The following is a 27,834-nucleotide window of genomic DNA, read 5'->3' on the forward strand; positions in this document are numbered from 1 at the left end:
TGCCACTGGTCTGTCAGGATGAATTACAGGGAAATAAAATGCCACGGAAGACATCTAGGATTTGCAATTTGATCCAATTATGCAACTGTAAAAATGGCATCTAGGATTTGAATATTTGATTTAAAAATTACTGATATCTATTTACTGATGAAGGCCATAATATGGAGCTGAAAGCTCTGAAAAAAATCCAGTAAGTAACTGCCATTTCCAAGGTCACTGATGAACCTTTAAGCTCAAATTGTGACTTGATTTCATTGCAGCATTGATGTTTGTAAACTGGGCAGAAATAAAATGTTTTATCTGATTTCAAAATTACTTATGGGAAAATACAAAGGGAACACTTAAAAATAAGAGTTCAGGTAGCGAATGGAAGTTTGTAGTCTCCTGCAAGGCTCAGTAAAGTGTCATGATGGTGATCATGGTTAAGGATGATGAAGATAGTGATGATGTAATGTTACCTTTAGCAATTATGCTGTTGTCGCTGCATATTATAAATGTAAATCATTATAAATACATAGATGATTATTATAAATGAAAATGATGAGGAAACTGATTGGTGAATACAGGACATGGTAAAGGAGAAAGAGGATGATAATGAAAGAAAGGAATTAGGTGATGAAGAAGATTTTCAAAATGATTAGAGGAGGAAGAAGAAGATGGTGGTGGTGGAGATGAAGATCCCTCATCCCCTGTGCCCCCCTAGGGGCACCCTCGCCGCTGCCCCTCCCATGAACAGCGTTGCCTCGGTGACTGCCAGTTTACGTGATGACGTCGGATGTATATGAGCGCAGGCGGCGGGATCTCTCTCCCTTTTACCGCCATCGGAGCGGAGTCTCTTTCTTCCACGGGACCGCTTCACTGCGCAGCGCTGCCTAACCTGTCCAGCCTCCGGCCAGAGAGCGAAGGTAAGGGACAGAGCTGGGAAATGGCTTCCCTGCCAACGCCCCAAACTTGTGCGTCGTTTCATAAGTTAAATTTAATTTCTGCTGCTTTAACAAACAGACGACAGAGGAAGACGGCTGTGCTTTGCTAATGCTACTAGTCAAGTCAGACAGCGGCAGCAGCCATTGAGACTGGCTCCACCATGATGTGTGTTAACGTTACACGCGATTAAAAAAATAATAAAACAACGATTATCATCCATGCCCGTTTCCCCTGGATTGTTCCGACAATCATGGCACTGGTAGAAACAACAAAACGTCGGATAATCCTCGTAACTGTCGGCGTTTTTCGACATTTGTTGACACGTGTCTTGTATCTTGTATTTTTGGACTTGACCTTATTTTTTGGAGGATGATACCCAGGGTGGGGAACTGGGGATGGGAGTCTGGACTTTAGGAGACAGCACACTGCGGCTGCTTTAACTGTAATATTATAAAACGAAAGCCGGTTTAAACATGGCACCGGTGCGTTGGCAACAGTTCTTGACTGGCCCATATTTTGTAGCTACAGCACCGTGTTTGTCGAAGCTGTTCCTCCCACTTGCTCAGCCCAAGTAGTGCGCATCAAGCTAGCAGCACACAAGCTAGCTCAACTAGCCGGACACACCGAGGCAGTGCTTTGACAAGAACGGGGCAGGCCGGCTAAAGTTAGCCTGTTTACTAGCCAGGGGCCGGCTTGTTTGTGGAGGAAGCGAGTGGACATTTGTTGTCAGGCGTCGGTCGGTAAACATTTCAACAGGTTCGCTGTCTTGCTTTGGGGCAAATGAAGTTAATAATGTGCCTCTCAGAGTGAGCATGCAGGCGCCCACCCAGGGCTTTTTGTTAGTCATTGATGGTTTGCTAGACTTGAGCATGCAACACGTGGTCGCTGGGCAGGATTAGGGGAAAAAGGCTTGTCCCAGGAAGGAAAAAGTGTGTATGGTCAGTCTGCTGGACCAGTGTTACATATGTAGTTATAGGGTTCGCACACATATATAAGAAAGAAATGTATTGTCTAGTAGCTATTTGGTATTTGTTAGCTTTTTGACATGGGATGAGGTGATTCAGATGTGTGTATGGATGGCAGTAACACCACAAATTACACATGTCCTAAGCTGTAATGCTGCCAAATATTATCAGATGTCTCATATTATGAGTCATCACTTGGACAGATCAGATGTTGTTTTCTTGATGAGATGGTGGTTCTGATTTATTTTCAAAACAAAAATATCATATTGTACAGAGAGACTTAAACATGTTAAGATATTTTAATAAGCAACAATACATAACAAATGTTCCCATAACTCCTCACATGCATTAGCCACATGCTTTGAAATGGTGGAGCCTGGTCTCCCAGCAGAGTAGTTCCTCCACATTGCATTGTTTAGCTGCAACTATTTTAGTCCATTTTAAAAAGAAGGTACTGACCTCAACTTGAAAAAATCTGTCATCATATTTTGCGCAACATCAGTATACTTGCAAAATATGTGCTGCTGCTAAGAGCTTTCTGCAGTACTTTCCCATCAATAATTTGGCATTATAGAGAATACAAGATGACTGGGGTGGTGGGTGTCATCTTACCTTAGATATTAGTGTGTGATATGGGGCACATGTGCAGTTGTTTCTGTCACGCTTGTGCATTTATTCACTTGGGCCCTTGTTGACTAAGAAGTGGAAGCCTTAAAATTTATCACCATATTAAAAAAGTGACAGAATGAAGCTCTCAGTTGAGAAATGGGATGTAATGAAAGCCAGAAATCAGAGTAAACAGTCTGCTCTCTTTATCAGTTATCCCCTTATGAAGGAGGAAACAATTTGATCCGTCATGTGAATTTATTCTGAGCTCAGAGAACTGTCACATCAGCTCTGTAGTTGAATAATCTTGCTTTATTAGCTGAATGTAGGCCAGCTAATATATGTAGAGATGGTGATGATATGATTTACAGAAAGGATATTTGTCCTGCTCATTTTTACAACTTGTTACGACCTAGAGGTCTCCCAATTTTGGTTTTAATTGTTAGTCCTCTGTAAAAACAGTATGTTCTTAGTGGGAATGTGACTAGACACGTTGGGGAGTTTGAGAGTCCAATTCTGGGTTTCGGAATCAGAACCGTGCTGCTGTCAAAGTGTTGCCATCTAATAAGGTACTGATTTATCCCTGGGATGGCAGGTGAATGCAATTAAAGATCTGACGGGATGAAGTCACCAGGAAGGTAGCAGACCAGGATTAGGCACCTTTGCCATAGTCTCAAACATGTTGAAATGTCATTCAGATGTTCTTTAGGTTATTTCAGACAGATCATGATTTCAGGTGGTGCAGGGATTATGGTAATGAGTTTCCCACCAGGAGAAGCAATATGAATTTATCTATCTTATCTGACAACAAAGTGAGAGAGGGATTCTGGATTAGGCCCGGGAGATGTGGTTGAAATCATTGCAATATTTGTGTCTAGTAAGTTTATTTCCCAATATTTCATATTTCATTTCAGTATTACCATTATATTATTTGCAAAACTTGTGCAAAATCGCAAGATATTCAAAATAGGGTGTCAATGATGTATGATCTATGATATACTATCTTAAAGACAAAGAAAAGTAGCAAATCTCACTTTAGAAGCTTGAACCAGATGTTTGGCACTTTTACTTGAGAAGTGACTCATGATTAATTGTAGCTGTTGACTTATCATTGTAGTGCTGGTTGAAAGCAATGAACTATGTCACGTATGTGTAATACAGAAAGAACTGAGTAACAAATCTATCACACATTGCTCTGAATCATTAATTTTGGACATCAGAAACATATATAACATAAGATCATCCTCAGAATATGTGTCTGCTAATGATTGATACATATTAATATTGAATAGAAGCCAGGTTGTGATGTCATCACTCTTGCTAGCAGGACTGAACTGAATTTCATACTATGAAGCTAGAAATGAACCAAAACAATAAATCTGAAACTGACCTTCTTTAATAACTAAAGCACTGCAGCATATAATTCCTTGTGGCGTTTGCATACTTACACCCTTGAAATAGACCAAGAGGGCTTTCTACAGGCCGTATTTACTAGCAATTGACCCAGCAGTTGTCCCATCTTCTGTCAATTCCCCATCTTTAAAAAAACAAGTGTTAACAAGAAGGTAGTTCAGTATTTGACAGAAAACTACAAATTGTTTTTCTGAAATAGCTCAGATGTACAGCTGTCAGTCTTCAGCAGGAATTGGATGGTTCTCTTACTTAGTTATTACAGAGAATGTACAAGCTAAATGGCTGGGTTTAGATAATCATAGATAATGTGTGTTTGAAAGCATAATATATGAAATGCATAGTGTAGTGGAAATGTTTTTGCATTTTGACTATAGGGAAAATGTGTATACATGTATTGGATTGATCAGCTGCTGCCTTTAACCATACCTCCAATTCTGCCTCTCTCAGTATATTTAAAAAGGCAACAGAAACAACTGTAGGAGACATGGCTACGCAGTATGTGACAGGGGAGCCGGGGGGACACGGGGAGACCAACTGACCACCACTGCTCAGTTTAGCACGGGCAGTGACACAAAGCAGGTAGTTGGAGCTAACCAGCCATGAGACGCTCCACTCAGACTCCTGTGCTGTAGCTCAGCTTGTGGCCCTACTACATAAAGTTCTCCTGTGTCTGTTGGAGAGTGTCAGTACATAGCTGTAGACTGGCTGTTTATGATGCTTAAGGTTACTGTTTAATAGCCCTAAATGTCTTAAGATTTGAATACAACATAGCTATTGGCAGACCCAGCCACTGCAGAGAAATAAATATGCTTCATGTACAGTGTTGTTTTGCTCTTATCAGCCTTGTTAACACTACTAGCAGCCCTGTTTAAAAGGTGCAAACAGGAAAAACAGTTAGCCAGTATTTGGTCCCAGTTAGGGAGGGGCCAGAGAATTTGTCTGAATCGAAGTAAAAATAATAATAGTAATACAAACATCACATACAGATACAAGCTCATTTTGAGCAGAAAAGCAGTTTTTACACACAATAGATCTTCAATCTGTGTTAACATTATATATGAACAAATTTCTATGTGATTATGTATAGTGCAAATAAATAGTGTAATTCCTCTTTTAGACATCAAGTGGGCACTAGTGGGACAGGTGCTCATTTGCCTCAGTGTTGCTAGGTCTTTCTTATGCTCACTCCAGGGTTTTAATTTTTAGCTTGGGTCACTGCAGTGTTGATAGGCCAGTGTGGAGGGAGTGACATTCAGGTGGGGTAGGAGGAACCCAAACGCTGAAGATAACACAAAACATTTAAGGCCCGTTAATAACTTATTACACCTCTGGGCATTTGTCTTTTTAACATTGATCAACATATGAGTTAAAGTTACTTTTATCCTAGTAACACCATGTCTGTTCTGTTTTGCCCTGTCTTTAATTCATTACAAAACCATAGTTTTGTGTTACAGCCACCTTAGCTATTGTGAGTTTTGACCCTGTCACTTCCAGGTCGTGATCTGTTGCCTTACTGTCTTCTGGGGACCGATTGTCAATGCAAGTCTCCCCTGTCTGCCCCTATGAAAAGAACGCCATGGTAATCCAGCTTTCTCCGGGGAAGGCAGCTCTTGGAGGGGGCGCTGGGTGGTTGAGTCACAGCTAGGTCTGATCCTGTCTGGACCAAGATGGGGACTTCTTTTATAAGCATGTGGCCTGCCTTGTCCAAAGCCAGGGTCTTCGGTTAATAAAAATGCTCCTTGTCCTCTGAAAGCAGGAAATAGGTTGTTTCAAAGCATGTGATAGGCTGAGAAATCAACTCAAATCTCTGTCTGCTTATTGCCGGGGTCCTGTTGCAGTCAGTAATGCTGCCCAAAAACATTACTTTTAAGTGGAGACCTGTAAAGTACTGGAAAATTTAAACAAAACCATCAGTCAGAAGTTTTTATGCTCAAAAACATCAGCATACTTAGATTTTTCTAAGTATCTTGAACAGCTGATGGAAGAAGTTTTTATAAAGAAAAGATTCTGCTCTGCTTTGATCTTTCATCGGATGCAGGCTGTGAAATGTTGTATTGCTTGCTGCATAGCTTCCTTTTTCATATCGACACCCTCTTAAAATAATGGCCTAAGTCATTTTTTCAGGTTTTTCAGGAAACACAAAAAACTCAACAAAAGAGTCACACTTTTGACATAGGCCATTATACAACCGGGGGTAGAATTGCATGTTCCCCTCAACTGAGGATTCAGGCGATTTTACCAGAGGTGGCCAGCATCATGAGGGGGTGATTTAGGCAAAAAAAACATTTTTGTCAAAACATGACTTAGGCCATTATTTTAGGAAGGTGACGATATGCATTTCCTCTTGTATGGGGGTAGTAAACACATACACACACAACAGTAATTTGCAGGAGTAGGATTACTTGTGATCATTTTCTTTTTTTTTTTTAATTAGAATGGTTGGGATGGAAAGATCTTGAAGCAATTATGTAAGATCTAGGTTATGTAATAAATATGTAAGTATCTATTGTTTTGTGGTGGTTTTACTGGTATATGGCCACATATCTGAAGTAAAGAATGATCTATAACTGAAATCCTCATGGGAATCGGTTGGTTACTTCAGCCTGCTAGAGTCAGATGACATATTAGCTTTGTCTGTCTGAAGGTCTGTGTGACCAAAGTGAACACTATCTGAGTTCTTAACTGTTTTGTTTCTATACCTGAACCCAACCTGTGCTGGATGTGTCTCAGCATCTTATCTTGCAGGCAGTTCAGGATCCTCTCAGATTATGGAGAAGTAATAGGGGAAAATCTATTAGTGTTTATCCATAAAATCAAATTAACTATACTCTGGTGGTACATGGTGGCACTGCCTCGATATAAAGTACACTAAAAACTTTAAAAAAAGTTGTAGCTGTTTCAACTGTCATTCACTGTTTAACACCACCGTGTCGTGCTCTAAGCAGCTTAAAATTAGCATCAGGAGTTATTTGTAAATGCTGTTTGACCCAGATCTGGTGACAGTCAAATGTTACTCAACATTAATTAGCTTGTGTCTTCCAGTACTGTGGAGCTAATTATTTTCTCTTCTGTTTTTTAGCATCACTTAAGACTCAGCTAAAATGGCAGACATCGACAAGTAAGTACATCTTCCATCAATCACTACCATAAACACTTGGCCTCTCTGCCACCTGTCTCTTCTTCCTCTTTTGGTCTGTGGTCTCTGAGGTAGACTTCAGGGGTCTTTGACAGTTAAAAAGGGATACACCTGCTGTGACATCACTGATGTGGGCGTGGTCAAATACACAACATGATGAAACTAACAAAGGGCAGTGCAGCAGGCTGTCCCTTAGTAAGCTCTAGTGAAACATTTGTTTAGGTCTGTTTAGGATGCTGTGCCCACACACAAAACAAGACGCCTCATGACACAGAACGATGGACCTGAACATCAGTCTAACTGGAGTATGGCTCCAGTGGTTGACACACACACACACACACACACACACACACACACACACACACACACACACACACACACACCCTCTACTGTTGGCCATTGATTTTCACCTCCTGCTGAAGACAGACAAGAGGATGAGAGCAGGGTTCAGTATTGTGCTTCTTCTGCACTGCATCTTAAAGGTGGTGTCATGTTTCACTGCTTAGAAAGGCATCATGGGTAAAAAAAAAAAAGACTCCTGTTTTGATTAATGCTGGAGTTTCTCTTTTAGAGCTACACTGCTTCCAGTGGTCAAAACAGCAGAAAATTGTTTTGTCCGCTCCGCTCCGTACTGTTAAATATGCCCTTCAGCAGCGTATTATCACTTATTTTCATATTTAAATGCTCTCATGCTCATTCTGGAAAACTTGAGGTATGAATATGCAAGATTCCCTGGATACATTTCAGACTTTTAAGAATTTAAATTTCTGTTTTCCTCAGCCTAATCATGGTACACAAGTAGTTTGGTGGCCAGTGTTAATACTGTATACTCATAAACACTCTGAAGTGTCTGTGTTTTGGCTGACCTTCCCATCTGCCTCCCTCCCCCTGTGTTTCTCCCTGAGCAGCAAAGACCAGGCTGAGATGGACCCGGCAGATATGGAGGATGTGGAGGAAGTGGAAGAGGAGGAGACCGGAGAAGATGAAAACAGCAAAGGTAAGCCTCTCTTCAAAAAAAAAAAAAGCAACATTGTGTAATTGTGAGCAATAGTATAGTTATGAATTATACATTCACATGTATAAAAATGTCATTCCAGTAGTAGAGTAGCAGTTTGAACTCTGTGTGCCTCTGCCTCATTTTAAAACTGAGCAGAGATATTTGCATGACATGATTTTGAATTGTAGTTAAGAGCTGGGAGGCACTAATCCGTTTTATTTTAGGATCTGGATGCTGTTTATGCATCCTTTGATGCTCAATAAATGATTCAGACGGCCTCTCATATATTAGCCTACTCCCACCTCATTGTGAATAGATATAGATGGTTGTTTGGACTTTTTCTATTTATAGCAGTTGTGAAAAGTCTTCTAAAAAGACAGACTTGAAAGAAGACAGCTCATTCTGGCTGCCTACGACTGATCTGTCATAGCCACCACACTCTCAGGAAAAGCTGTACATGAGGTCTGGAAGCTGAGGGGAGATTAGAAATGCATGAGTAATACACAGTTACAGCTTGGCAACATTAACATGCAGTGCAAACTCTTGTTAAGAAACCTCACTTCACGCATCAAGCTGCTGTGAGACACGAGTAACAAACTCAAGGACCCACAAATCTCAGCTCTGAAGATTTGTGAAAGTGAACTAAACATAAGGTGAAAGTATGTCTGGAGCCCCCACAGTGTAAATCATACAGCCACTCAAATCCCCAAGTTCATTTACTGTCAACAGTTTGACTTTTTCCTCTTTGAAAATAAGGATGTGTAAGTGCTGTCCTGACAAATACATGGGTCAGGTTCCAGGAATCAAACCTTTAACCTAGCAGGTGTTTGTACCATGCTGAACTAGGTTATGGTACTGGAGGCTGAGACCTGAAACACTGGTCAGAGCACAGTAAAGGTAACTGATGATTGTGATGTCCATCCCATTCTTGTGAATACGATATTGAGCAACACATTGACGGAAACTTCTTCCAATTTGGCACAGGCATTCACTTGGACTCAAGACTGATTAGATTTTTGTAGTCAAAAGTCAAGGTCACGGTGACCTCACAAAACCCGATTTTGGCCTTGTGAACGCAATATCTTGAACTCTTAAGGGAATCCCTTAACATTTGGCACAAATATCCACTAGGATGCTCAGATGAAGTGATTTAGACTTTTGTGGACAAGGTCAAGGTCCGTGTGATCTGACCAAACACTTTTTAGCCATAACTCAAAACTTCTCACAGCAATTATGACAATATTTCACACTAATGGTGAATATTTTATGCCTCTGGATAAACAGGGATGTCTGTTCATGGAGGAAAAAATGTAAATAACACTAAAACTCTTCACTCAAGTTCTCTTGAGTTAAACGTGGTCACCTTCTCACAGGATTATCACCAAAGTTTCAAGGCTGTTTTATCTCTCAAGGCACAAAAAGATGAGATGGCTTGTGTTGTGCATAAGGCTGGGGATATGGCCTATGAATAATATTTTGATTATATCTCTCTCGATATTTTGAAATCTCCCCTAAAGCACTTAATAAATGTGCAATATAACCATTTGATGCATAAAATCTCCTCAGTATGATGATTCCAGTCCCTGCAACATTTGTCTTCATTAAAACATCTTTGTTTACTGTTTATTCATTAGTGGTTTCTATTGGAAACTGTGTGTACCCCTAGTGGAACAGTACATCAGGAGCATAATTAGTGAAATTCCACTATTCAAACACTCAGCTTCTGTAAATTAAAATCTACTGTAAATAACTGAATTTCAGTTGTTTTAAAAGCTGTATTTACTGTGGAGAAGCAAATGGTCAAGCTCAGAGAGTGTATGGTCGTCAACAAGACACCGTTTGGTGAAAAACAATGTCCTCCAGAAGGTGGACCTGTCTCTGCGGTAGCTGCTGACCCTCATTGATCTGTCCACCAAAAGCAGCATTTTGTAATGAAGCATCAAGCCAGTATCTTGTGCTGCACAGGTGTATTTATTTGACTGGATGCAGCGTCTCAGAAAGCTGATCTATTGTAGCTGGTAACACATTACAAGCAAAATGCCCAGGATGTGCCAACAGAGAAAAGTGACTTCCAATCTCTTTAATCTTCTCACCTGCCAGCAGCAATCTGACTGAGCTTTGATAGGTGCAAGCAACGCGCTGGCCACTTGGATTGTACCATCTGTCACCTGTCTGGTTTTACAAAAGGAGAACACCCTTTATTGCAGACTGCCACCTCTTGTTCCTGTGCAGCTCTGGCAATGTGCACATTAATAACCAGACTTCATTCAGTCTGTTCCTTTTTTTTTTTTTTTACTTCAAAGTATGCAGGAAGCAAAAATATTGAAATAGAGGTAAAAACACACCAGGTAATGGAAAGATGACAGAATGCTTTGAATAGTGAAAACATACACAATGCTGAGATGTGCAGTTTAACTCAGAAAGGCTCTGATATTGCAGCGGGGATCAAGTCACTTTACTTAGTAGAAGTAAACATGGTGTTCTTGTGCAGCTGGTGATTCCGGTCCCAAGCATGTTCTCATCAGAATATGAGCAAAATAACATTTTCATACACTCCGCTGGGGTGGGAGGTTTATAAAGTTTTGAAAAAAGTTCTTGGCGCCCTTGGCGCCATTTTTGGTGGCACCCTGCCACCAAAAATGCTACTTCTTTGGATAGATATTTATAAGGAAATCCAAAACTAGAAAGTGGTTAAATTGGATTTACATTATTTATGAAATCTTTAGAATGGAAAGAATTACTTTTTGTATTGCAACAGGACAAATTTATGAAAATATGGGAAAGATGGATAATTTCTCTTTATTTAAATAATATATTATTATAGTATTTTTTTCTATGCCTATGGTTTGATTTACTTCATTGCTCCAATTGCTTCTGTATCTATTTTAACTCAAATTCATTACTTTTGGTGACATTTGAGTCTTACAGAAGGCTTTGATGGAAAAGTCACATTGTTTGAATGGATGATGAAGAAACACAATAAAAAAGAATTGATTAATTTGCCTTCATATTGCACTTTTGACTATATGTGTTTGTCCTCAGCTCGTCAGCTGACTGTGCAGATGATGCAGAATCCACAGATCCTGGCTGCGCTGCAGGAGAGGCTGGACGGTCTGAACGGCTCGCCGTCAGGGTACATGGAGAGGTGAGGGATCAGATCTCGGAGCACGTTTCTTCTGCTCGGCCCGTCAACACTTGTCACAGAGCAGAATCAGCTGCACCATAGTTAGCAGATGTTCAGCACCTGTGAGGATACTTAAGCAGAGGAGATGCTTTTTAATCTGATAAAGGCTATTAAACTTTTTATTGGTCAAAACTGCTGTATGTCAGTTTTCCATTATTATAATATTGGATAAAACATAAAAGCATAATAGATTTGTTTTTAATCTAAAACTTTTAATTGTGTTTAATTCTGTCGCGGTGGCTCATCGGTCATAGGTTGTAATCACTTCCTCTCGGATTGTGGGTGGATGTTTCTGCTCATACTTACATGCTAATTAGTTTTCTAAGTGGTGACCGAGCCGCACTGAGTAGAGAAGCTTTCATACAAACCAAGTTCAAGTTATACTCATCTGTTCAGTCGTACTCATCTGTAGCAGTGATATTCTCTTAAACATTAAGCTGTGATGATGCACTAAAGAGCCAACCATTCAGCCTGATGCTGAATGGCTGAGCCTATACACAGGCTACAGGCAAGTTTCATTGTGGTGCTGCTGAGTTGCTCAATAGCAGAGAAGCAAAAAGGGAAAATTGGCGCATCTTCACAGACATCACTTTGTACAGAGCTGCTTCACCAGCAGCCTGTTTGATACACAGCCATTGTTTAGCCTGAATTTGACTGGCTGTGTTGAAGGATAGAAGATAGTGGACAACCTGAGAGTACAGGAGAAGTTACTGAAGTCGATTTTAGCTGCCAAATTTTACCTGCATTTGGCAGCAGGTGGGAAATTCAGACTCAACAATTGCGTCCTCAAATAAACATAATCCTCAAACACAGACTGAGGACGTCAAAAGACAGTTGTCCATTCACAGTAAAATGCTAAAACAAAAGGAAAATGGCAGACACTACTTTTCACATGGCTGTGAGCACCAAGTGTCTCACTGCGTCATGTCTACCAAGCTGTCCAGAGAAGGTGAATACTTTGTCTAGCCTTTTGTACCTTTTATGTGCTAGATGAGCTGAAAGCAGCGGCTCGATGGCGAACATGTTAAATCCCTAAGAGCAGAGGAGCAGTAGGAGCTGAGATGCTGTATGAATGTAGTCGTGTGTCTTGGCTGCAGGGCTCTGCCACCCACTGTTCCTCTTCTCAGCAAAAACAGCTCTTTGATCAACTTGTCAAATGTTTGGCAGTCACCGACAAACTCACCAGTTTGACCGTCTAAGCACTTGGGACCAAACATGCATTCCCTTGCCAGGATAGTGCAGGCGTTTTAATTTACCATACTGCAGAGAAACGTACCTCTGCAGCTTCACTGAGGCTCTCTGACCACTGTGAAAATTAAGACATGAATCAAGACTCTGTGCTACGTGTTCAGACTTAATTGCCAAGGTATAAAACTTAATTTCATATAGTAATATTAATTAGTTAAAAATTTCCAGTTTATTGAAACTGGTATTCAGCCTGAGGGAAACATTGATGGCATAAATATTAGGTACAATATCTTATTCATTCAACCTTTTTATATAAACAGAGTGGACAAGACTCAGTTCTTAAATTCATTTTGTGTGTGTTTGTGCATTTATAAACACCAACTGACATTACAACATTGAGCTACAATCGCAGAATACAGCATAAACATTTAAAACCTGAAATTAGGGGTGGGTGATCCAGCCAAAAGATCATATGACAATTCTTTTGAGTAGAATCGCAGTTTCTGCTCTGGTTTTATTCTGAAAGTCCGTATCTTTCCGACGCTTCTCTTGAATATTTACCTGATCGCTGCCATTCTTCACACACAATGCTGTTTACAAAAATCTCACTTCTTGCTGAAGTTCAGATTCAGTATTCGTTTGGACAGCGCTGTTTATTTATAAGGTGCTATATGTAAGCACTTTAATTTGAAACTTCAGGCACTGCTGACCCCTTCCAGTATTATTAAATGTAAAGGTACGGGATGTAAGGAGAAATTCTGATCCGATTCGTCTAATGATGAGTGAATAATATTGATAGATTTAATGGGTTCAACATATTTTTCAAGCAGAAATACCAGTCTCTGGTTTCAGCTCCTGAATGTGAGGACTTGTTTTCCTTGTCAGATATAATTATGAATTAAATATCTTTGGACAAAACAAGCTATCTGACATTCTTAGACTAAAATGATTAGATGAAGAAAATCAGATTGAATGAATAAATGATGAGTATTAGCCCTACTTGTCAGCAGTTTGTGAAGCATATGCTGTAAGATGTGTACAAGTATTATCTAATCGACAGAAGACTGACTTTAACTTTGGTACAGTTCAGATCTGAGATGTAAAACACCTAGTTTCTCAAGTGAAGATGGTGACGCATGCAGGTAAATAATCACTAATCCAAGGTTATGTAGTTGAGTTTGAGTTCATCAACATGTCATTTAAAAGAGGTTTGATGTCCTCCTTAAAGATTTTAAATGTTGTAATATTGAGGAACCCACAACATCATCCAGAGCAGGAATCAGGCCACGAATCCCCGAAGCATAAACCAATAAATCTGTGTACAAATACAACATCATTTCTTCACTGTGCTGCTAAATGAAGCAAAGCTCAATAAAACCTGTTCTTGGCTTAGTTTCAGTTTGTTTAAAGGAGCGTACTTGGAAGGCCACCCTGACTTACTGGAGATCCTCTGGGGAGAGAGAGCTCCTCTGCAGTGAGCTGCTGTGCTCTAAAGCTCTCAGCAGATTAACTTCAGAGGCAGGGTCCTCTCTGCTACCATTTGCTCCCCATTAAGCACATTTTGTCCTGTGTTTTTATATTTAGAAGCCTGCAAGCAAAATGATTAATACATCTATCTTTAGATTTCAGAATCCATAAAGGGCTGCCCAAACCCAACCAAAATAGCGGTTTTTCACTTGATATTCCATGCACTGCTTTACAGTTTATAGATTATTTATTCATGATTGGCCAGAAGTGCAGCGATTGTAGCTGTTTGTGTTGAATGAAAACCTCATCTGTTTCCAGGATTTCTCCGGGATTCTACTCACATCTTCTCTGCTTATGTCTGTCCTCCCACAGTTTACCAAAGGTTGTAAAGAGACGTGTAAACGCCTTGAAGAACCTACAGGTCAAATGTGCCCACATTGAGGCCAAGTTCTATGAAGAAGTACATGAACTGGAGAGAAAGTATGCAGCCCTCTACCAGCCCCTCTTTGACAAAGTACGTCATTTACACACCTTCTTCATGCTGACTTTCTACTGACACGGTAAAAAAAGACAGTGAAAAAGTGAAAGTTCAATAAGGGAAAAGTGCTTTATAAGTGCAGTCCATTTATACCTCTTTCATTTTCTTTTTGAGCCCACATGTATTTGGACAGTTCAACACTGTGCTTCAACATGTTGAGTTGGAAATAAAATAATGGTTCCTACATTAAAGTGCCAAGTCTGAGCTTTAATTTTAGTAGGTTCACATTAATACTAAATTAATCTATCAGATATCAAAGGCAGTTGGTTTCCAAGAATCGTTCTACAAAAGCAGATGCGCAGTAAAATGTTTTCTGGTTGTTTGTCCATCCCATTCTCATGAATGTGATAACTCTAACACCATGAGGGAATTCCTTCAAATTGGACACCAACATTCACTTGGACTCGAGGATGAACTGATTTGAATTTAGTGATCAAAGGTCGAAGCTCAAGGACATAAGTCACAAATTCATCCGCTGATTATGACACAATTTAACACAAATGTCTAAAAGGATAAAATGAAGTGATGACAGTTTGTATTCAAATGGTCAAAGGTCAGCTTCACTGTGACATAATGATCTGCAAAAACATCTTTGGCCACTATTCAACACTGTAACTCAGGAAAGAGAGATTGTGACCATCTCTCCTGCAACTTGGCTGGTTGGTGGAGACATACAACCATGAGGCGGGAAATGTAATTTAGAATGTACCCAATTAATGATTTTGGAAAACCATCAGATAACCTTTGATATCTGTGATGGATTCTTTGAATACTGATGTAAATATGCCCAAATTAGAGGCCTGACACTTTAACATAACCATGATTATATTTCCAATTGAACATGCTTTTTTTTTTTTTTTTTCAATTACTTCGACAAATCAAATTTGTTGCGGGTAAACTTTGTCTATGATCGTTTCAGCTCAACTTGACTTGAGCGTTTCCATGGCCTTGAAATGTGCGACTTGTCTATATGTCAGAGTATTTGTCAGTCTGATGTGAGGGATTCTCTAACTGTTTATAGGTGATGAGCACCAGAGAAGATATCAAAGATGAGCGTATTTAAATGTTTACATATTGTTCTAAATAGGAAACGGGGAAATGAGAATGTTTTAGCTAAAGTTGACACCAAACCTTGTAAAGATTTTACCTTTCAGATAAGTTGCATTAGCATCTTAACCTTGAGGCTCATTAAATAACCAAATAAAATAAACCAAATTTCTTGTCATTGGTCTGAAAATGTAAAAAACACTTGGATGATTCTGGTTAAAGAAGCAGTTTTTATACTTGTTTAGGGCACATGACTCAGCAGAATTGTCTTGTTCAAGTGTTCAATATGACAGACATGATGTTCAAAACATGGCAACACACGTGACTCAGGTGAGGTTGACCCTGCTTTCAATCTTGATCCTGATCAGTTTTGTTGTGAGGAACCATTTTATAAACAGTTGACCCTCATGTTTCCCAGGCGCATAGTGCAGCTTCTCAGCCCTATTTGTTTTCATGTAAACAAACCCAGGATGGAAGCAGCTGCTTCACCATGAACGGCCCATGTCGTCATGTCTTTCCCCTCTAGTGAAAATGACTCCCACTTGATTTAACGAATGACCCTTTTTTCTTTGTATTTGAGGTTGTATCATTTCGCTTTTCCCTAAGACTCACCTCAGACAATAGAAAACACAAATAAAGAATAATGTACATCACCCCAGAGCCACAAGTACAAAGTTTAACTGTATCCCATCTCCTTCACAGAGAAGCGACATAGTGAAAGCAGCCTATGAGCCCACAGATGAGGAATGTGAATGGAAGGCAGATGAGGAGGAAGAGCTGACAGTAAGTAAGCAGGTACAGGTGACGTATACACCTGCATGCTTCCAGTCTGACTGAACATTTTCTGCTTTTTATATCTTCTTTCATTTCATGCATCTATCTCACATGCTCACCCAGAACTGGATAAACTTCACTTCCCAAAACAGGAACACTGCATGCAGCTAATATTAAATGGCCATGGATTCAAATTCAAAATCACTACCCCTGGTTTCAGCTGCAGAGCATCAGTAGAGTTGATGAAATCAGTGTAGTGATCTATTGCAACTATGTAACTGCAAGCTAGTTCTTCTATTTTCTCTGTTCATCTGGTCCCTGGTGCTGTGTGGTATCAGTGTTTGTGGTGAAAAGCTTTTTATACAGAAATAGAGAAAATGGTTGAGCAAGCCTCGTTTTTTGAAGAGAAAATGTCTCCCTCACTCAGGACGAAATGAAGGAGAAGGCCAAGTTAGAGGAGGAGAAGAAGGACGAGGAGAAGGAAGACCCCAAAGGCATCCCTGAGTTCTGGTTAACGGTTTTCAAAAACGTGGACCTGCTCAGCGACATGCTGCAGGTAGGCCCGTCCAGACAGCTCCTGGAGAGGCAGAGAAAATGGGTCACAGACGGTTTTTGCTTACAGCAATGAAGAAAAAAAAAAAATCAGGGTTTGCTTCCACCTGCTGGTGAAGTTGTGTAGAGCACGAGTTTTAGAGTTGGATTATAACACAATATATGGTATATTCTCAGCTGTGAGTTCAAAACAATACAATCTACCTCTGTGGTGTGATCTAATGCTGTGGTCTTGTCTCTTCCTCAGGAACATGATGAACCCATCCTTAAACATTTACAAGATATTAAAGTAAAATTCTCAGATCCAGGACAGCCCATGGTGAGTCAGCTGGCACTGTAACGTGGTTTACACCAGTCTGTTAATTTAATAAATGACCTGTATGTAAACATAATGTGGTTTGGTTTCCCCAGAGCTTCACGTTAGAGTTCCACTTCGAGCCCAATGACTTCTTCACAAACACAGTGTTGATGAAAACCTACAAGATGAGGTCAGAGCCCGACGAGAACGACCCCTTCTCTTTCGACGGACCAGAGATCATGTGCTGCACAGGGTGAGTCCAGTACCCAGTTTTATTCAGTTCGGTGTTTGTCTTAAAGCTCCATATAGTCTAAAGGTAGATGTCCATGTGTTGTTTGATTATAAAGCAGGTCTAGCTTCTATATTAATACTGTGAAAGTATCAAAGCGCTCAGTCCACAGAGAAATGCACACAGCCTGTATTCAGAGACTGAGCCTTAAAATGAGTTGTCAGGACTCATGTAACTTTGTGATGTCGGGGTTTTTCCTGCATAGAAAATTGCAAGGCGGCTGCCTCAGTCAAATTTCGTTCCGCCTCCCGACAAAATTCTACTAGGCCTACTTGTTTTTTGGTACTCGGTGGATTTGACGTTTGTAACTGCAATTGCGGCTGTATGCCACTACGGTAATGTAGTGGCACTGTATCGTAATCCGTGCATCAGGCAGAGCCATCCGAAATTGCCAAAGAAGAATAAGAACGCACTGGATTTTCTGCCTGTGGAAGGAGGCGGCAACCTGAATTTGCTGCTATTCTCACAAGTGAATAATATCTTTTTTACATCCAAGCACACCCAGCTTCTTGAAAAGTTTCCCTGAACTAACATTGCATCCCATCGTGTATTTTTTTTTTTGCAGAAATGCTGCAAAATCACAGATTATTTTAAAAAGAATTTTCGAGGAGGAGAATTGCGAGGACAGGTGAAACAGTGCAGAGTTCAGACATCATTCGTTTTTCTAATATGGGAAAAAAGTTAATTCGTGTTACATTAACTGTATCTCATCCGTGTCAGCACTGACAGTAGGCGTAGTTCTCAGTCACAAGTGGAAGGTGCCGGTGGAGGAGAAGATCAGAGCGAGAGATGAGTCAAGGCGAGAGTACCAAGTCTTTAGGAGTGTATTAATGAGTGTATTAAAGCCGACGTTTACATGATTTTAACGTCAGTTTTTTTCAGGCGCACCCTGGATATCAAAGCTGTCACCATTGCACACAACCTTGCAGGATTTGGTTTCTCTTGGGTTTTTACCTGAAACCTGCTACATTTTTATTCGACCTCTGTTAAGAACTCTGACTAGTGCTTTGTTTGGCTTCTCCAACAACAACCTTTTAATCTTTTTAACACCATTCTTCTCCTGATTGTTGGATCTCTTTTCATGATGTTTTATGAACTATACTTGGACTGAAAAACAGCTATTGTGGCTGTGTGTGGACTGCAAACTTGCTTACTCACAGTTACAAGGTGATATCCTCCGCATGGTGTCAGAGCTCTGAAAAAAGGATAAGTTGCTTGATTGTCTGATCGACCTGTTGTTACTAGAAGCCTGAGAGAGGGGATGTAAAACTACATTGAGATGGTTTTTTGTTTTTAAAACCACAAATATATCTTCTTATGGATCAACACTTTTTTAAATTAAGTGAAACTCATTCATGTTGTGTGTGTGGTTGTGTATTGTGTAAAGTTTTCAAGCAGTTTGCAGTGGTCATTTACTTTTAATCTCAGTAAAACTATGACGGGCATTGTTTATTTAATGTCATGCCGTCAAAGTTTATTCTGTTTTATAATATCAGCCTCATTTTTTCTCATGGCCCGTTATTTAATAAAACCCACCTCCACAGCAGCCACCATGACCTGCACCAAACGTTCTCTCTCACTGTTATCGCTCCACCTCTTCCATCTCGACACCGACGACCTCACCACTTTCGCTCCTAAAATAAATCCCAAGATGTCATTTAGATTTGGCATTTTAAAATGTTGGACACTGACCTTGCTGTCTGTCGCCGCCTCTTCCTCCTCCTCATGTTTCACCACAGTTGCACGATTGACTGGACAAAGGGCAAGAACGTCACGTTGAAAACGATTAAGAAGAAACAGAAGCACAAGGGCCGCGGCACGGTCAGGACGGTCACCAAAACGGTTCCCAACGACTCCTTCTTCAACTTCTTCACCCCACCAGAGGGTAAGAATGACGGGGCAGAAATGTCAGGGTTTAGTCTAACGTAGCACGTTTGATATTGCATTTGATAGAATGATTAGTTAGATCTTTGTTCCACCTATAGTGTAATTAACTTTATCTATTCTCCTGTTGTTTACAGTCCCAGAGAATGGAGAGTTGGTAAGTCATTGCACTTCTTCTAACTGTTTGTGCATCTCATTTTACTAACTGGCAGTGGGGGATGTTTGTTTTGTATATGTCCCCAATCCCAATGTCCACCCTCATGGACTCACAGGCTTTGAGGCACGTTCCTGGTGAGTCCATGAGGTCACAGGGCTGTCCCACTGTCAAACCATTGAGGGCATGAGGGCTCTCTAGCAGACCATTTGGGCCCTTTATGCACACGTTCTGTAAGCCTGCATTTATGCAGACTTTGCATCAGGGAATTACAGCATTGTGACACCAGGAGACGCCCAGAAACAAAAAAAGAAAGCTTAACAATCGCCATAAAAAAGATAGAACGGTTAATAAAGAAGCATGAAAGGAATTCAGCCTAATGTTACAAGAGAAATTGTTACATGTGAGCAGTGTTGTGCATGTTAATATTCTTAATGAACGCTGAAATGAACGAATCAGTTTGAGACGGACATTTTACTGGTCAACACTGACAACTGCATTAGATATTACAGAAGTCTCCATATTAACAAAGAAATTAACTATCAAAAATTAGATTTTCTGGTGTGATGTTTTTAAACTGCACAAAGCTTACTCGTATTAACCAACATGGCTGATCTGATTCTTCATACCAACAGTCCTAATATGTGACTTCATTAACAGAACTTGTTTCCCTCTTACATTTGATTTCAGTGATTTTAATCAATGAGATTTACAAGAATATTTACAATCTTTCAGAGCACCCTGTCAAATCATAAGATTATTATTTATTTTATTTATTTACTTTATTCTCTTGCATCATTGTTCACAGAGCTGTGCAGAAGAAATAAATATGTTGGCCGTATGTTTTACTGTCTAAATTGGTCTCAGAAGCTTGGCCATTGAAGGTTTCTCACTCCTGTGAACCTGGTTTTAAAACCTTTTAAGACTCCAGTTTCCAAACTAAAAGTTCTGAGATCAACCACAACTAGCGGTTTAAGTGAATGTCAGTGCAACATGAAAATCAATAAGTACTACAGTCTAATGTAGCATGATACCAACACTGACTACCAGTAGTTGTATTGAACTGCTGAATCAGATTGAACCTTTAAGTTCAGGCCTGGTTGCCTCATATTAAAACCTTAGGCAGTGCAGAATACAGGAAATGCATAAATGGAATGTCTCTCTCTTCAGGACGAGGACTCAGAGGCAGTTCTGGCTGCTGACTTTGAAATCGGCCACTTCATCCGTGAGCGTATCGTACCTCGGGCCGTGCTCTACTTCACAGGAGAGGCCATAGAGGATGATGATGACGACGTGAGTATCAGTGACTAATTTAGAGTTTGGCTGAGCTCTCTTTAAACTGGACCATACTGGATTGTAAACTGATTTTAGTAATTAAAATAATTATCAGCTGGTTTAATGCAAGATTCCTTAGCTGTTCAGTATTCTTCACTTAAAATGTGACTTTTGTTTTTTGTGGAACAAACATTAATTCAAATTGAGTTTTAATGTTTCCTAGCTAATCCTCATGTTTGTGTTTTACAGTACGATGAAGAGGGAGAGGAGGCGGACGATGAGGTGAGATTATTTAGGCCACTCTGCATAATTAATGTGTGAAAATGATTGACCCTGATCCTACCCAGACATTACCTGGAGGAGCTGTATGTAAAGTCTGGATCGACTTTACTCTGCAGCTCCAGAATACAAAATCTGTGTAATGTCAGATTGAGCACATGTGAACAGAGAGGGTCATTGTCTGGAGAATTTCCAGCGAGCAGGTGGACATGTTGATGATGATTCTATTATCCGACTGCTGCATAACCAGAAGAATACAAACACTCGAGGGTGAAGAAGGGTCATTTACATGAAGAATGTCTGACAGACGTCTGTTCGGACAGCCAGCTGATAGATGTTTCATGAGCTATCATTGCTTTGCGTGTATTCACGTGCACGCACATCGTAAGACCAGGCGCAGCTATGACTGTGGTGCTCTCAGTGTACATTCAAATCTAAAACCGGCATAAGAGTTAAGACTTACTTTTTTCCACCGAGCTGAAGCTGTCTGCTCTCGATTGTCCGAGCAATGTCCCGAGTTCATATGAGAAAACTGCAGTGGATAACAGTTAATTGTGGATGTGTTGAGGGAACCCAATAGACTGAAGTTGCTGTGTGCTGTGTGTTCAGGAAGGTGAGGAGGAGGCTGACGAGGAGAACGACCCCGACTATGATCCCAAGGTGAGCTCACCCCTCCTAACACACACACACACCCTCCCTCTAAAGAACTGTGGTGTTCTGAGAAAAGACCTTACTCAGCTGTTCTCAACTCTGTTGGCTCTGGGCACTCTTGCCAGCTCAGACTGGAGGCCGTGATAACTGCAGTGAGCTCTCGATTCACAGGCACTTTCTTTTGTCATTACAGTGAGAAACGTTGTGCAGTAAACCATCCAGTGCCCTCTGGGTGTCCTGAGCTGCAGGTCGAGAACAGCTGTGCTAAATTGACTTGTCAGATTTTCAACATACAGAATACATACTGTCAAATGCATCTCATTTTACACCAGCTTTTGGTTTGCTTCAGCTTTTATTTTGTTGTCGTGATCTTAATTTGGCTCCCAGACTAAGACAGAAAAAAAACACTCCTCCTCTGTTCACCATTGTCTTAACCAGATCTTGAACTCGTAATTATCACCAGTCAGTTAAGTCTGACTGTTGCATGCTGTTACTAAAACCTTAAACCTAACCTTAAACAGAAGGATGAAGACACCAGTGTACATATGCGTCCATATGCGTCCATTAGAGACGTGTAGGTGGTTTGAATGATAGCACACACAATGAAGTGTGAACCTGCAGAGGCTTACTGTAACTCAACTGAGACAAATACCAGATCCTCTCCTGTAGACTCTGTTTATTCACTCTTTTTTTGCATCACTGCTCTCCTGATGGAGGTAATTTAGATGTAGATCAATGAATAAGCAGAGAGTACAGAACAAAAACAGTGAAAACTCAAACGTATCGCTACCTCCACTAAGACATATGAAAATCTCTTGATGCGTAATATGTTAAAGTATGGCACCGTAGTGTGTTGCTGAGCTTTTACTCTGCAGTTTTTCAAATTTGCAGTTTGTGTAGGTTATACTCTAAATTATTTTTTCAGCCCACATACATTGGTTTGTGACTTTTGTTAAAGTGACAGTTGGGGTTACTTGATGTGGGGGTGTGTGAGGTAGTTATCTATAGTCAGTGTGTTACCTGCAGTAGATTCAGATCAGCTCGCTCTCAGTTAGAGAAGCAGCAGGAACACCGGTCCAGAAGCTGAGTGATGTTTTAGCCACTTAAAAAAAGCCAGTTCAGTATCAGTTTAAATATACGCTTTATTTTGAATATTTTTACCACTTAATCTTGCTGTCAAACAGTCTTTTCCTTTGGAGAGGAAACAAGCAACCCTATGTTTAGCTCTTTCTAACTCAAACAGCTGATCTGCGGCCTAATACAGCGCAGTGCTGTAGTTGTGCTATTGCATTGGAATACAGGAGTTCAACGGTTGAAAAAATATAGTTCACAAGGAAAGGACTGTTTGACGTCAAGATAAAGTGGTGGATACACTCAAATTAAAGTGTACACTGAAATCCATATTAGCTTTTTTTTTGTTTGTTTTTGCGGATGTCCTTGTTCACAGCCGCACATCACTCAGCTTCTGTGGCAGGCTATTTTTCTAAACTGAGAGCTCGCCAATCTGCGGGTAATAGAGTGACTATAGATAAATACCTCACACAATCCCACGTCCTGAACTATTACTTTAAGTGCAACTTCATTGATTCGGTCTGAGTTTAGGGGCTTTTTTTTTTTTGCAGACTGGAGCCGCTTGTAAGTCTGACACATGATATGAACCAGCATGACCTCTGCTTCTTCTTTGCTAAACAAAAAAAAAAACGTCTTTGACATTCTGTATTCTGCTAGTTTTTGCTTTTTTGTTTTTCTCCTATTCATTAATGTTTCTTCATCTCCGGTCACTTTGGCATCTTTTGTCAGCTACTCTTTAAATTTTTCCTCACTAGGTTTAAGTGGTGACAGTAGAAAAATAACCCTATCCTGGTAGGTAAAGCTTGTGAATTGTCAGCTTACTACCATCACACCCCCACCCCCACCCCTCCTCCTCCTCCTCCTTCAGTCTTGATTTTAACTTTGCTTTTCCTCCTGTTTTTTCCATTGTCCATCCATCTCTCTGCACCCCCCGTCCCACACATGAGCACCCTCTCCTCCTTTGCCGCCGTGCTGCACCCTCCCGATTTACTAACCCACTGGTTTGTTGTTGGTTTTTTGAAGTTTAACCCATAGTGAGCTCTGCATTTGCACCTGTATCATTTCTGTATGTTGAAGATAGTCCAGCCCTCCCTTTTTGTTTTTTTTTTTCTCCATGCTGAACTCGTCCTGTCCACAAACGCAAGCTAGTTTTTGAGTTTTTGTTAGGATGAGGGTTTGTCTGCCATGAATTCTGTGCTTTATTTGTGGATGTTTGTTATAATACCCATTGAAACATCATTAGTCCATTTGTCCATGATTTTATCCTCCTTTTCTTGTCCACATGAGTTCTTTTTATCTACCATTTCTCTATAGATTGGTTTTTAAAAGCCTGTTACTGTTTTGAAATAAAGTCTAACCAACAGTTAGCAGATTTTAATGATACAAGAAATGCCAACAAAAAATGTTTTTAATACCTCTAACGGTGGAATCATTGTCAGTAATAACAGCCTGTTTTCATTTGAAACATGATTGCATGAAGCAGATAAAATAAGAAAAAAATCAGAAGTCTAGATAAGTCTTTCAACAGATGCTGCATAGAAGCAGTGAAAATTCAGTCTAGTAGGTAAAATTGTAAAATACTTCTGGGCTTAAAACTTTCAAGAGTTCAGTAAAGGCCAAGTGTATTGCACGATGGTTAAAATGACCTTGCATCGTGCAGTCAGTGTGGCATCAGGCCATAGAGAGCAGCCTGAACAGCTGCAGTGTGCCATCACCTCCAGAAGTGTCTAATATCAGCTGGAAGGTCGCCATGCCTCAGTGTGATGGCTCTTAGTTATCTTTCTGTGCTCTTTTTACCTCTCTACATAGTGAAGGGTTCCCTTTGTTTTTGGCAGCTAATTAATTTCAGGCCTGAGGTTGTTTGAAGTGTTTATATTTATTATCTTGTAGCAGCAACATCAGAAATAAGCACCTTTTGGCAGGTACCTGTGTTTCAAAGCTTGTGTCCTCCTCAAATATATTCTGTTCAAAGGGCTCCATAAAGTCAGCTGTTACAGTCCTGTTTACTTTTCTCTATCCCAATATAAGTTTATTATGAGCAAACTTCTTCAAGCTGTCAAATATTGGTATCTGCCTCAAAAATCCAGTGTTGGTTGGGGTCTATTGTGTAGATTTGTGAACAAACAATTTTTCTGCTTCTTGTAAAACTTAAAACCACTCACTTTGATGATAGTGCAAGAAAACAGAGATGGCCACAAGAACGTAGGGAGAAAAAACTAAACAACTTTTGGTCAGCAGGAACAATTTCTGTACTACAACAAAATATCAGGTTAAGCAGAGCGCCATTTAACACTAAAGTCCCCATTAGTCTGTATGAAGTGTTTCGACTGCTTACTCCCACATCCTAACTTGTCTTGGGAGCTCCCTGGTGGCTCATTGGCCTCAGTGTTTACACTAACACATTGTCCTGGCTTTGAATCCAGCCTAAGACGTTGTTCTACATCCCAGTCCTTCTGTTTAATGTCTTTTGTGTTTTTAAAAACATCTGCAGTTTGTGGCCCCGAGAGCCTAATACCTAAGGTTCATACCACATAGCTGCCCGCACTCTAGCGGGGGGACACTTGTTTTCTGCCGTACTCTTCCCTCCCCACATTTCCTGTCTGTATCTCTGCTACTGCTGTCATAAGATGGGGGGAAAAAATCCGCCACAGTCCAATTATTTTTGGGGGGGCATTGCAGTAGTGGAAAGAGGACAGTAAAGGACAGAGATGAAACAAAGGTCCCAGGAGGGTTTAAACCCCGGGGACTTTGCTTTCATGGTCGGCCTCCTAATCCTTCAGCCATGGGGGCGCCTTGCACACCTGCTCAGTCTTTGTACCCCGAAGGTGCCTATGTAGCATTTCCACCAGGTCATGGGTCACTTAAGAGGATGTTGATCCAAAACACTTGTGTAGTCATAGCACTGATAAGTGTGCTACTAGGACACACCATAGTGATCCCAGTCTGTCCAGTGTGAGTGTCAGTCATCACGTTCATATCTGTGGTCTGTCTTTTTTTAGCTGTGTGTTCAGCGCAGTCGGGACATGAAACTTTGCCAACTGTACTTATATTAACTTAGATTTTTAGAAGCTTGTTGAATGTTTGAGGTCTTGAAGTGGCTTGGCTGTGTGTACATCAGATTTTGGTATGTGTGTCTCTCTTTGGAGCAACTATGGTCTTAACAACCCCCCCCCCCCCCCCCCTCCCCATCCCTGTGATTTCTTACAGAAGGATGCAGCCCCCCCAGCTGAGTGCAAGCAGCAGTGAAGCCTGGCCTGGCTGCCTTGAGGATCAACTGCACTGTAACAGATTCTCAAATTTAAAAAACAGAAGAAAAAAAAAGATTAAAAAAAAAAAAAATAGTTACTTACCGCCTTATAATGTTTTGTATTTTTCTTGGTAGAGAATTTGAAGAAAAAAAGGTTTCAAGATTTTTGTTACAAAAACTCATGGTAATATACTGGGAGCTGTGAGGCTCAATATACATAGTATTTTACTAGACCTGTTTTTTCCTTCTCTTCCTCCTTCTCTGTAAAATAGATAGAATACAGGAAAAAATCTCCCTCAAAAAGCATGAACTTGTTTCTTCACTGCTAAACTAGTTTGGGTTCTTGTGAAGTCTTTTGTTGTATTTGCTCTTAGACAACAGCTGTGGTTTAGACTGCATCACGGCAACGTCAGTTTATAAATAACACCCCCCACCCTCCCCTTCCTCCTCTTTCTCCTACCAAAGTTCCAGGTTGGTAAGTTCTGGTTGTCCCAGGTGAATCTTTTTTTTATTCTTAGCGGGGCCTTTAGCACTTGTTAAAAGCACTGTAGCATTTCCAGCTCATAGAGATGGGAGGACAGATGGGTGACCGGCAGCTGGGTGTCCATTCCAGTTTATCTAATCTTGCTGAGCATGAGTTCTGGAGTTGGTGTTTCTGGCCACTTCCTGTGCCATTTGTGCTCGACTACTTTCCACTCTTGATACATTCCAGTAAGCAGACTGGCTGGCACCATCGGTGTACCTCTCTCGAAAGGAGTCCACCTCTCTCTAACTGGACGGACTCTTTCTAAATTGAACAAAAAATTAAGTTTGTTGAAGTTGGACTTCTTCGTCACGTAATCGGTCGCTCCCAGCGCTTGGTGCAGCCTGGTCGAGTCTCTTGAACATTCCAGAGAATCCTTTTTAGATGAGGAAGAGCAGGAGACAGGTGGACAGGATGGCCAGTTCTGGGGCCTCCTTAGGGCCCAGTAATCCAGTGCTTCAGGCTCCTTGTAGGCTCGCAGTGGCATGGCTGTCGTTTCTATAGCACTTTGTACTAGTGTGTGGTGTACCAGTGGTGTCCGTTCATCGGTAATCTGTCTGAGTATTCCTTGTGAGCAGCACTTTGACGCACCCCCGGGATGGTGCTGTCATCCTGCTCTGTGGACGGTTCAACTTGTGCTATCTGGTGTTAAAGTGCGTTACCTTTCTTACCGGGGGGAGGGAGGCACACGTCAGAGAGGAACAGGGTTGGGCAGATGTAGCACAGGGGATGACGATGAAAGGCCAAACCAGGTTTTGACATGTAGAAGTATCGACGTGTCGGGTTCACCAAAACCCCCTTTTTCTCTTCAGTTCATGATATTTACCTCTTGTGTCGCCAATTTGTGACTGGTCAGGTGACTCTCGTGGACCTCGGCCCCTGAGGTCTCCGTTCATTTTTATCACTGTGAAAGAAAGAGGGGAAGCGTGATTAGGCCATTGTGTGGCCAATGACCCACTGCCCTCCCCAACCCCAAACCCTCCTTCCTTTGTTACCCAGAAGGCCACAGAGAAGCATGTCAGAGCAATATTCAAAGCCAGGAGGGGGACCAAGACGAAACGTAGCCTGCCTCCTTCCCAGTCCATTCTTAATGCCTTTTTAGTTGTGAAAACAGCCAAGTGTTGGTTGTGTTGGGCAGCATCAGTGTCCGCTGTGGAGAGCCAGGGTACTTCTCATTCTGCAGGGAGTATTCAAATCATGTTCATTGGGAAAGGACGTGACAGGGTTCTGTAGGGTCCTTCTGAGCAGCTGTTGTCAAGGCAAAATGCTATGCTACAAAAATACTAATGTACTCAATAACTGTACGTGTATGTTCATGAATAAATTGGTTAAACATGTCTGATATGCTTGACTTGTTTTTCTTAATGTATTT

At 40.8% G+C, this 27,834-nt stretch overlaps 1 protein-coding gene across 3 annotated transcripts; it reads left to right on the forward strand.

Annotated features, from left to right (window-relative positions):
• The first annotated feature begins 780 nt into the window (after nt 1-780).
• On the forward strand, nt 781-27,799 carry nap1l1 (nucleosome assembly protein 1-like 1). Of its 3 annotated transcripts, XM_023408738.2 has the most exons (16): nt 781-905; nt 6,988-7,026; nt 7,953-8,041; nt 11,084-11,186; nt 14,253-14,394; nt 16,168-16,260; nt 16,667-16,795; nt 17,039-17,110; nt 17,203-17,342; nt 19,118-19,263; nt 19,400-19,419; nt 20,587-20,709; nt 20,941-20,973; nt 21,580-21,630; nt 23,448-23,484; nt 25,900-27,799. In XM_023408738.2, exons 2-15 carry the CDS (start codon nt 7,010-7,012, stop codon nt 23,451-23,453), a joined length of 1,164 nt encoding a protein of 387 aa, XP_023264506.1. In that variant the 5' UTR covers nt 781-905; nt 6,988-7,009; the 3' UTR covers nt 23,454-23,484; nt 25,900-27,799. The 3 variants fall into 3 exon arrangements, with proteins under 3 accessions (XP_023264506.1, XP_023264504.1, XP_023264505.1); XM_023408736.2 differs by lacking the exon at nt 23,448-23,484; XM_023408737.2 differs by lacking the exon at nt 23,448-23,484 and having other exon boundaries at nt 16,168-16,248.
• The last annotated feature ends 35 nt before the right edge of the window (nt 27,800-27,834 follow it).

This window comes from Seriola lalandi, unplaced genomic scaffold, assembly GCF_002814215.2.
Source record: "Seriola lalandi dorsalis isolate HSWRI2012SDOR001 ecotype SW California unplaced genomic scaffold, Sedor1 jcf7180002054371, whole genome shotgun sequence".
Lineage (NCBI taxonomy): Eukaryota > Metazoa > Chordata > Actinopteri > Carangiformes > Carangidae > Seriola > Seriola lalandi.